This window comes from Oryzias latipes, chromosome 23 (genome assembly GCF_053564925.1).
Source record: "Oryzias latipes strain Hd-rR chromosome 23, Olatipes_Hd-rR_3.1".
NCBI lineage: Eukaryota > Metazoa > Chordata > Actinopteri > Beloniformes > Adrianichthyidae > Oryzias > Oryzias latipes.
The window spans coordinates 16,510,855-16,522,963 of NC_136259.1; the positions used below are offsets into that span (position 1 = coordinate 16,510,855).

General features: G+C 38.9%; 1 protein-coding gene across 7 annotated transcripts in view; it reads right to left on the reverse strand.

Annotated features, from left to right (window-relative positions):
• Positions 1-12,109, reverse strand: part of wnt5b (wingless-type MMTV integration site family, member 5b) — an 87,185-nt gene that overhangs the window by 12,702 nt on the left and 62,374 nt on the right. For 3 of the 7 annotated variants that reach the window (XM_011491002.4, XM_011491000.4, XM_020713976.3), the window contains 4 exons: positions 5,272-5,357; positions 1,054-1,226; positions 365-452; positions 37-196 (listed from right to left, as the gene is read on the reverse strand). In XM_011491002.4, coding sequence (XP_011489304.1) covers positions 37-196; positions 365-452; positions 1,054-1,169 — 364 coding nt within the window. In that variant the 5' untranslated portion in view covers positions 1,170-1,226; positions 5,272-5,357. 7 annotated transcript variants of the gene reach the window in all.

A 12,109-nucleotide genomic window follows, 5' to 3' on the forward strand; every position in this document is an offset into this window, starting at 1 on the left:
TTTTCAATAACAGTTGTCATTTGATGTTAAACTTACCGATTTGCATGACCCGTCCAAACACAGATGTGTTGTCCACGGTGCTGCAGTTCCACCTTCTCTGTCTAAACTGATACTGGCACTCTTTGATGCCCGTTTTGGCTCCATCTCCAATGTAGGTCATGTGATCCTGGTAGAGTTGGCAGAGCTTCCTCTGCCCCTGAAGTTCGAACATGATGGTTTGGTTAGTAGTTTTCTTTATTCTGTGACAACGTTCTCTTAAAAGAAAAGCCAATATACAAACAAAACAAAGAAACATGCACTTTAAAAATGTATTTAGAGAACACATCTATAGACACAAAGTTGGCTTCACCCTCCTATTGCTCACCTGTGACAGACCTGACAGTTGACTGCAGAGAGGTTGTGCACCAATTATGTACATTTCTGGCCGTTGGATTGGGGTCAGACCCAGAGACCTGAAAGACAGAGATTAAAGGGAAAAAATAAAAGGTAACAGTCAGTTAGTATCACTCTTGGAGGTCTGCGAGGCAGCGGAAAAAGTCAGGCACAGGTTTTATTGGTACAAGTGGCCTATAAAATGTAGATAAATAGACTCCTGTGGTGAGCATCTCTGCAGTCACTATCTTTATGGCTCCTTTGCTTTTTCCTTACTACCTTTTTTTGAATCAAATCCTAAAATCCTTAATTTAAACTATTTTGATTTAAATCTATTTGCCTGTCAGGGAAGTCTAGAGCTGCTGTTTAGAAATGGAGAATGGCGAGAACCTGGGGCAATACCAGCCCGCCATTTGGGGCTCAACCAGGGTAAATATTGTGACAGGGCTTCCACATTTGCTCCATAAGTAGAAGCCTAAAAACACAACTAAAGCTAACCCCCCAAACACACAAACTCAAGCAATAGGAAAGGAATCCGAGGCTTTAAATTATTTCATTTTTGAAAGAACACAAGAAGATTTTCAATAGCGTAAAACAAGAGTTGTGCATTTGAAAACCAATAAATTCTCGTCTGTTTTTCTTTTTAAATAAATCATTCATTTGTGTACCACAAGTACTCACCACCACGAGTTTGCATCCACCAGCAGTAGTTGAGAGTTGCAGGTGAGGAAAGCGGCTGCGAGCAGCAGATGCCGAACGTCACCGGTTCGTCTTCTCTGGACAGATCTGTTGTCCATGATGGTTGTCCGCCGCGTCACCGCCACACAGCCAGCTTGGACTAAAACGCTCGGCCTCTGATACATGGGCACAAAGACAAGAGGCACCCTGAGCCCCGTTGGGAAACTCTGAGGTCCTACAAATTCAAGGCTGACCACAAGGATTCCCTGTTACGCAAAGTTCACCACTCTTATGAAGTCCACTTTTCCCTCCTTCCTGAGCAGTTTTGTGTCTTAATTACAAAATCATGTAAATCAATCATTGAGTTAAAAAAAGGATTAAAGGAACCCCTGGTTTGGGGGAAGCTGGTAAATGATCAAAAATTATACAGAAAATCCACTAAACACGCACAAAAACCTTATAAAAGTCGTGCGTAAAACTACTGGATAAAGCTGGGAGTTCATTTAACGGTTATTCCTTCGACTTCAGCCTTTTTGGAAGTAAAAAACACATAAAACCCCAAAAGGTGGCAAAGTTGGATCCAGTTGTGCTCATAAAAATAAAAAAGATAAAATCACAGAGCGCGCGACTGCAGCCCTCCCTTCCTGTCCCTTATGGTCACTCTAGTGTCTGTTCCTTCGGCTGCGAAGTTTACACTCCTCCTCTTTTTTACACCCTTACTTTGCATCATATCCCACCCTCTCCCCCCAGGTCCTCCTTTTATATGATGCGCGCTTTTCTGCGCGCCATCGCTCCATCAATGAAGCCCCAGTTGGGTTCAAGATCTTGTGTTCAGAGGCAGAAAGGACACCTGATGGGTCAGGTTCATCTGTTGACTATTGTCTACTTAAAGGACAGATTTTAGCTAAAAATAATGGCCACTAAAAATGAGACATCTAAAAAAAAAATTGGAAAGAGAAAGAAAATCAGCTTAGGTCAGATTCCTTTTATGAATTGGGGTGAATAATTTGTTTGGATGAAAGGTGGGTGCTTTAAAAATTCGCCTAATCCTTCCCTCTTTTGGTGTGGAAAAGCACGCACGCGCGTGCACACCCATTGCCGTAAAGAAAAGGCGTGCTGAAGCGAGATCGCCTCAATTCGTAACCCGGTCTAAAAGATAAACTGCGGGTCGATGGGCGGTGGAGCCGGACGCTTTGATCTGACTCAGTGCTTCTCTAAAGGCTGCAACCACAGTGGATGCTGGGCCGGAATTGGGCTCTTAGAGAAAACGATCAAAACATTAATAATAAAACACCAAAAGAAACCAGTTTTGGAGAGCCACTATGAAAAAGGCGGACATTTGTGCCGGATGAAGAGTTTTTTTTTCTAATTGTTGAGTTCAGTCATAAAGCAAATACGCTATCCAACATATCATACTTGAAACTGATTTGTGTATCAAGTAAAACCATTTTAACGAAATGAACATTCTGACGCAAAAGCTCTGATTACTTTTCAGCAGAGTTGTATGAAATCTGTCCTTCATGTTCTATTCAGTGTTTTGGTCATTTTGATTGTTTGAGAATGATGAAGTCATATAATCATCAAAACACAACACAAAATCTAATTAATAAGAGAGGTTTCTGAATAAAAAAATGGTTAGTTTCCTGCTTCTGCTAAAACTTTGTTGTTTTATGATCATTATCCTTTGGTGGTTTAATACATTAATGTACTCAAATTATTTAATGTGTCCTTTGTAAATAAAATTTAAATTCACGTGTTTAACCTGCTATAGAAAAAAATACCTAACCAAACCTGCCCTGACTTCAGTTTCAGACTGCAGGCCCCTTCTATTGGGCAGGCTGATTTATGTGACAGTTTAACCAACAGCGCCCCCACGTGGTAAAAATCACCCATTAACCTTTTCTCCTCCAAGATTCAATTTTTGATTCAGTTCAAGATTCAAGATCAACTTTATTAATCCCCGAAGATTTTTTTTTTCCAAGTTTATGTATTTATTCAGTTTATTTCAACTCAAATCTAAAAAAATAACCATGATGGCTGGATAGCTCCAATATTGCTCGCCAATTTTGCTGCAACGGTAATGTTAGTTTGGGGTTTTGAGGGGCTGTAAGCTATAGCAGGATAGTGTGTAAATACATCGATGATGGAAAAATGGAGCTGGGGTTACTCTATGCCAACAGTCCCACTCAAAACTCAGAGGTGAATTTCTAATGTACTCCTGGCGCTCTGCAGAAACTATGTTCAAAAAATGTCAGATTTTCTTTTCTTTTTGTTAAAAACGCGGTCACCATAAATTAAAAGACCACTGGGAAGACAAGACCTAAAAATGAAGGAGGGGTGGCACTTCCGTGCTTGAAAGACTATTATATAGCGGCACAACTGAGACCACTGGTCTGTATATGTGATCTGGAATACTTTGCTAATGGAAGGAAATTGAGGAAGCAACACTTGTAAATGATCCGCAACAAGTACTAATAGGGTTAAAAGTTAACTTGGACTCTCTGTCTAATATGGAGAATCCATTCATGTTTCTATCTCTCAAAATATAACATAATTAATCTTTGGCATTCTATAATATTAACTTAGAAGAAGCTGTAGAGATATTGAGATGGGGTGGCCATGATAAAGATTTTATGCCTAACAAATTAGATGTATAGTTTAAAGAATGGGCAGCTCTAGGTTTGACAGCATACTTTGTTTTTTAGAGACAAGGGAAAGTGAAGGACTTTCAAACATTAAATGGTTTAAGACTTTTAACAGATTCCTCCAGAACAGGACATGCATCGAAAAATTATTATAACTAAATAAAGATAAATATTGAGACAATAAAGTAATAAAAGTGTTTATGGAACCATACACTAAAAAACAATAATTAAAAGACTATCTTATAGCTGTATTAGGGACAACAACAATCAAAGGAAACATTTTGTCATGCAAAACATAAATGGGAAAAAGAAAGGAACCTGAAGTATACATTCCAAAAGAGGGAAATCCTCTGTGGAGGGAAAACTTCTAATCATTGGCATGGCGAGAGTTATGTTGAAAAAATCTTGTTAGGTTCTTCATAACTTCAGCCCAAAGGAAACATAGTACAAACTTGTCATCCTGTTGGAGGCAGTGTGGACTGGAAGCAAACCATCGTCATGTTTTGTGGTCATGCTCACAAACAATCCCTTTCTGGATGGAAGTGCACAAACTTCCAAAGACAGTTTTTCAGATGGACATCCCTTTCAAGATGGAGACTCTATACCTGAGAGTAATGTCACACGAAAGGTGACGTTCATGTTTCAGATACTGAGTGCGACTGCAAGGAAAGGACAATAAGAAAGCGGTTTAAACCACAGAGGCCAATGTTAAATGTTAGGAGAGATACTGTTTCTGTGGTTTATAAGAAGGAAGAGATTACTTTTTGTCTACGGATGCAACAAAAAAGATTCCAGGAAAGATGGAGGAGTTTGTATTATGTTTCAGAACAGATTTAGTTTAATACGGACTTCATGTGTACAGCAGTAGAGCTTGGACCTCCAAAGAAAACCTTTGTTCACAACATTTCTTAAAATATATAGAAGGCACATCCCTTTATGTTCTGTTTGTTGTTGGTTTTGATTTATTGTACTTTGTAACAAGGAAAACTAATAAACAAAGAATTGAAAAAAAACGACAGACTACTGGAACACTTTCAAAACAGATTAAAAGATAATCAGAGTGGGTCTTTAAGGAAAATGCCAATAATATTAAAGAAAACTCCAATTCATTACTAGTTTTAAGTCAATTACACTCCAAACCACATTCTTCTTTCATAGCTGGGATTTTCAGAAGAAATTTGTGCATGAGTTCTCAATTCTGATAAGGAAATAGTAAAAAAGAAAAAACTAGATATAAAATATATATATAGATAAAATGTCTGTGGTTCATTGCATGGCTGTGATGCTGCTGTTGAGACACAGGAAGGAGCTGTTGAGCCACCGTCTTTAGTGGAGCGTAAGTAAGGAGGTTTCAAAAGAGCAGGGTGGGGTGAAGGCAAATAGGCACAAGTTGGACAAAGTGAGCATGAACAAAGTAGGAGGGGAAAAGAGAGGGAGTGTCCAAGTGAAACAGAGAGGCAGGAGGTGGTGGTGGTGAGGGGGTGCATGTCCCTGGAGGATATGAGCAATAGCCATGCAACATGAAGCAATGCCTGAGAAAGTCAGCAGCTACTCTGTAGATTAACGCCAGTCTCACTTTTATTGCCTCCAGTGCCAGACTCGAGTTTGGGAGGCAGCCAGCTTTCTCCTGCAGGGAAACCAGCTGCAGCCCCCTGACCACGTCTGAAAAGACAAGAAGACCAGATTCAGTCCTGAATCTTTACAACTGTCAGATTTGGATGAAGCTGTGCCGTCTTTAACCTCTTCAGGAAGCTGTTCATGTTAGTGAGATCCAGAACTGTTTGACAGTTCCTGGTGCTCTTTGTAAAGTCTGAGGCACCATGAGTGGAAGTAGAGGATCGTGGAAAGAGCTAAAGCGTATTTGGAGAGACTCTTCCAGTTCATCCATGTTTCAAACAGGGATAAAGTTACATGAGATATGAACAAAATTTAAGTGTGACACGATAATATTTACACCACAGCATTTGTATACATGTGTATATATGTATATCTACTGTTTTAATGCATTTCTTACATTTATGCTTTTTTATTATTGTCATCTTATTATGCACTTTAACATGCATGATGGTCACCTATAATTTCATCATGCTCCTGTATGATGACAGAGCTTTTATTCTCTTCTTCCTATTTCTATTCTATTCCATTCTATTCTATTCTATTTTTATTGAGAAATAATCAGCTATTACTCAGTCATTCTATTTGTCAGAATCACCATTATTGCTCTGCTACCTCCAACCAATCACTGCTTACTGACATTGTCTGGCTCCAATATTGCAGTGTCCATATTGAAGAAAAAAATAATAATCTGGAAGTAAGTCGTTTTCTATGGATGACATCACAATCGCTCGGTCCAGTTCTCAGATACAGTCAATGATTGCTACGGAGAACAAAAATGTAGTTTTGACACATTTTGTTGCCAAAAGGAGGTCAGAGGTCAGGAAAACTGTGGCTGCAACAAAATGACTAATGAGCAACAAAGATGGAAGACAACATTCACTTCAGAAATCTGGGTTTATTTATATTTCGTCTCCTTTGTTCATTTTGAACACCATCATCAGACAGGAAACGACACGACACTGATTAACTTGCCACAAAGCTAACCCCCATTTTTTTGGGGATGCAGCTAGAGAAGCTTAAAATTTGGGCCTTTAAGTTCCCCAGACGTCAAGCTGACTGAGCATCCACAGGATGCAAAACAAGTAGCCAGATCTTGTGAGGCCCCACAGTGAAGCGCGCTGGAACCCAAAACCACAGGATGCTCCATGAAATCTTCATGACACAGCAGATCACAGCTGTCTTAGCGGCCTGAGGTGTCCTCGCACAAATTGGACACATTAATGAGATTCAAACAACTCCGTAGTAAAATTTAATCACAAGCCGACACAACTTCAAAGCCACCTTCTTCTCATTTGATTATCAAACCACTCAACGTCTCTTTCTCCATGTGACACATCCAATCTGTTTCCTCAAAACACACGTGCAAACGTGTGCAGCAACACGCTGCTCGATGCAGCAGGCTGCAGGGAAATTTGCTGCTCTCCTCCTCACTCGCCCTCAGGGAAGTGCAGCAGGACTTGGAAGCAGCTTGGAAAGGCCTTGGGCTTTAAATCTGTCTCTGTTTTTTCCTGTCTACATGTGTGGCTGCATGCATGATAGCCCGTGGAAACCCATCCTCTTTTATTCTGTTTTTCACCCTTCATCACTCCTGTCCCTTTTTCCTTCTTCTCCTTCCAACTTTGTCACGCCTGCGCTCGGCTCTCCTCCTCCTCCTCCGAGATTCTGTCCATTTCTCCTCCCCTCCTTGTCTCCATCTATCCTTCTGTCAGCTGGCAGAAAATGAGTCATGCTTCTAGCTGGGAGGCTAAAAATCTTCCCCTCTAAATATATCACTTTTACACTTTTTCTTTCACAGTCTACATCTCTTTTTAACCAGTTCTCACACTTCTTACTGCTTTCTGACACCATCTGTTTCTCTGCATCCCTCCTGTATGATTCTGTGACTAACTGCTGAACTTTTTCCTCTACTTTCTAACTCCCGCCAGCCGTCAATCGGACAGTACTTTAAAAAAAAAAACACATTTTCAATATTTTTTCTGTTTTTGTAGGAAACATTTAAATCAAGACTCTGGCTTACTTGTTTAGTGTGATTTATCCAGCCCTTTACTTCTTTTTAAAGACATTTATGCAAGAAACAAAAATAATTTATCTTTGATTAACTACATTAATTCTGAAAAAAAACAGATAAATAGGTATATATATATATATATATATATATATATATATATATATATAGGTATATATATATATATTAATGCAGTTTTGTTTTATAAGTGCATGTAGTTTGTCAGTAGACTATCCCTGAACTAAGAAAAAGTGCTTTTTATGTACTGTAGATGCCATGAAAGGGACTTTTTAAAGATAAGCCACAACCACAGTGTTTTTCTAACCTTAACCGGCGAATTTGCAATGCAAAACTCAAACCAAAAGGCCAATGTTGACAAAACAAATTCAAAAAAAGTACTGGAAGCGAAGCATGAACTTAGACTCCAATAAAAAGTCACATTTGTTTTTTTTAAAGCGTAAAGCGTATATAAAAAAGCAAAAAAGGAGAAAGGGCACAACATTATGGGTTTTATGAAGTAAATCTATTTTTTTTTTCCTGCGCAAGGCTGATCCCTGCTTTAACCCTCTGAACTCACTGGTCTGCTTGCCAGTCACATTGGCTATTTTCAGTAATGTGGAAATGACTCCGACCTCCCAGTAGTATAGTTTTCATTCAAAATTCTATTTGAAAGTTTCACAAAAGTTTTTGGCTTTGACATTTTTGCTTTGAGCAACATAACAATAGTTAAGACAGTTTACAGACCTTGGAATAAATCAATGGAACATTGTGGTTTAGCAGAAGTTTGCCTGTTTTTTTAAAACAATTTTTACTTAATTTTTGACGATAACTTTGCTCTGTTTTAGGATTTAGACATTTTTATTTTGTCTCTACACATTCAATCTTTGTTATAAAGATAAAAAAACGTTTTGATCAAATTTCTGTGATTTTAGGAGTAAAAAAATGATAAAATGTACAACTTGTTTTTTTGGACAGTTTCAGGTTCAATTTGGAATTATTGTTTATTATAATAAAACATATCAGTAATAAAAAAAAAAGCTGGAGTTGAATTAAAAAGATGGATATTAAGAATTGCCACAAAAAACAGTTTTAAAGAAAAACTACAAGAGCATATTGTAATATCATAAAAAAAAGCTCAAAAAGGCCGCGGCCGATGAAAGGTTAAGAAAAAACTGCTTTTATTCATATTTTTGCTGCAGAAACCAAGGATGCAAATGCAGAAGAATATGTTTTTTCAGTCTTTTGGTTCATCCTTTGTTTGCAGTCCTACTTGATTGTGTTTTCCCATCATGACATGGAGTTTTAGTAGCCTGGAGGAGCTCTGGGTAGATCAGCTTGTTCAACAAGAATACATTCTTTTTAGGTAAACTGGGGCAGCTTTTTACTATAAATAAAACATCCTAAAATAACAGCTAATAACCCAAAGAAGCTCAAGTGACTTTTAAAATTAAATTTAAAGAGAAGAAAATAATTAATCAAAAAGAGCTAAATAAAACACAACCCTAAATCAAAGTGGAAAATAAAAAGGAAAAAAGTTGTGGTGGACTTTCAGAAAACACAGGTGGATAAACACGCTCTCAAGATGGGCGAACAGGACTTTGAGAACAAATGGATCCTTTTCACAGCTGACAGCAGCAGAAGCCCAGGTGGAATTAAAAAGATTAAAGACGTCTCAATCCGCTTTAGTGTAGCAGTAAACAATGGTGGAGAGCCAGCATGAGCCACAGCTGGGCCTCCCCATGTGGAATGCAGCATTCATTAATACACCTGCACGCTTCCCGCCAGTACATGTCAAAATGTCTACCCTGAGAAAGGAGTGTTGGGTGAAAAAAACAAGAGAAATGAATGACATATAGAAGAAGTTTGAAAACACTAAAAAAAGGTAAAAGATAGAGAGACTCCCTAAGAAAGTGACTGAAGGTAAAACAGATGCAGCCTCTTTTTTAAACGGTAGAATGAACACAAAAGTGTGATGTTTGGGTTAAGGAAAATGGGTGGCTGGCTTCCTAAATCTAAAATCAATTCTGTAAAGAACCAACAAGTTTGAGTTAGAGTTAAAAGGGTACTAAAAGAGATTCTTAACAAGGTGAAAGAAGTATTTGTGAAACAGAGAGAGTTGGCATTTCCAGGTCACAGGCAGAACCTGTAAAGACTCCTGAGAAGAAGTAAAAAAAGAGATGCTTTCTCTGTGCCCTAAAGTCCCAAACTATGGCACAATCCTTGTTTCCTCCCTAAAGAACAGAGTTCACATGTCGGAAATCAAGAAACGTCATGAAACGACACATGGTCATACAAATACCCTGAGACTATCAGCTTGTTTTTCCTCTGGGAAGGGAGAAAAAAGCCTCAGATGTCACAGCAGTAAGAAAATCCTAAGATGCAAACTTAGAAAAAGATGTGCACGTTCATCTGCCGAGAAAGTGGTGCAAGTCTCGGCTGATCTGTCCTGGTTTCCTTCTCTGAATTTATTCATCTGTCCTAAAATTCTCTAAAGTCTTGCATCGTGCCCAGTTAGAAAAGCCTTGTGCCGTATCTGTAGCACTGGAGGACTTAGAGAAACAAAAGCTCTTCATGTAAAGAAGAAGATTTCCACAACATTTTTCTTTTAAATAAATGATATTTATTTTATATGTTTAGCAAATCAAATAAAAATGTATTTTTTGGTGTATTTAACATGTTCTCGTGACATTTTTCTCATGACGGAGGATATAAAGATAATGCAGCTTAAAATTGCGTTGAATGTTTCTTTATTCAAACTGTTGTGAATCAGGAGAAGATGAAAAAATTCTGTTGGAAAAAGCTTGTAGCTGTGACGTATAGGTGCTACAATTGGTGGACCATAAGCTCCCTGGTGCGCTCCATTTTAATGCAGACAAATAGATCCATTAACATCTTTGTTTTCCTCATCTGAGCTGGCATCTGGCTCAAACCTGGATGGCTGGATAGCTCCAATATTTCTTTGCCATTTTTGTTGCACCAGGAATGTTAGGCTGGGGTTGCGAGGGGCTGTGAACTAGCAAGTGAGTGTGTAAACAAAAGGATGACAGGAAATGGGGGAGGGCTTACTCCATGCCAACAGTCCCATCCACATCTCAGAGGCAATTTTCTAACAAACTACTGCCACTCTGCAGAAACTGTGTCCTACAGAAAGCACAGGTTTTGGACTTTGGCTAAAAATAGCACTGGGAACGCTTTTACAATAGATCCCACAATGATCCAAGTGGGACTTACCGGTAAATGTCAATTTTCCCATGTCTGACACTGTCTGGCACTAGGCTAGTTACCGGCCAGCTTGTAAGTTTACAAAACAGTCCAACCTAAGACAGTCCTTTGACGTATAAGTGAAACAAAAACACTAAAAGCATTAAAAAGATGCTGATTAAATCCATGAGTTGGAACTCATCTTGATTAAAAGACACTCTGTTAACAGCCTGCTTGTGTCCACATCAAAGTCCTGCCAAGTCCAACTCCTAAGACTGAAAATTAGCTGTTTACCACCTTCATGGCTCCCTGCACAAACACAGACAAGAGACTGAGTAAATTCCAGTCAGACTAGTAAACATACACAAACATGCGCACACAACAATATGCAGCCTTTTCATGTCCACAGATGACAGAATGCATTGAGGAAATGCCAAACTGCTGAGTACTGAGGGGGAAGAGAGAGAAAGAGAGAGCAGAGGGCTGGAAAATCTCCTGTGTCAGGCTGCAGAGCTGGCAAAAACCGAGAGCATTGTTGAGAACACACACACACACCTTGGCAGAGTGTGTGGTACAAAAATGGGAGGTTGGCTGCAGTGTATAGCGCACACATATCTGGACGCACACAGTGTTTGAGGCACTGTGGCGAGACGGGAGCACAGACGAGCTGTCAGCGAGAGGAAAGAGAAAGTGAACTATGAGGAACTAGAGGAATAATAGATAGATGGAAAGAAATGAAGGAGTGTGATCTTTAGGAAATGACCTCGCAGTGTCTCCACCTTCTTTCTCCCTTTTGTTCAACTTTTGGTTTTCTGCATTGAATCTTTTTTTAACCAAATCAAAACCATGCAGTCTTTCACAACTTACATTGATGAGAACCGCATATTTCCAAAAGTTTAAGCCTAATTGTAAGTCGTTTTGCTGAAGCTTAAAGAGTGATTGGAGAACAGGCTAAAGAGCAGCTGAGCCAGATGCTCAAACACGGAAAAACAAAGAACATGGATCTAGTTGTCTAGAAAAAAAAAGGAGCTTTTTTTAAATTGAATGTTTTCGCCTGCTGCTGATTCATGATTTAAATAATACTCAAAACTGAAATTTTAAGCTCAATTTTCTTTATATCTGTCCTCCATCATGAAGAGGGGCAACAAGACCATGTTAAAAGCACTAAAAAACATTCTTTTCATCAGAGTTTAAAGCATAGCAGAAACCTAGCAGTGCTATTTTTGATAAGACTCATAAAATCACTAACGTACTGACAGTACGCAGTCTGATGCTTTATAAAACAATAAAAAACAGCCAAGAAGAATAATATCATGATTTAAAAGATTTAATTATTCTATCTATAAAATTTCATCAAATTTGGACACTAGCCTCTGAAACAGAACAGCATAATAATAATTAAAATAATTGATACTTTATTTATCCCACAATGGGGAAATTCTTTTCCACATTTTGACCCATCCCCTGGGGGGAGCACTGAGCTGCAGACTAGCCGCGCTCGGTGGGTTTGATCTGCCAACCCTTCGGTTGTTGGACGACCTGCTCTACCGCCTGAGCTAAACTGCCACCCTCCTACAACCTCCTTCCTCAA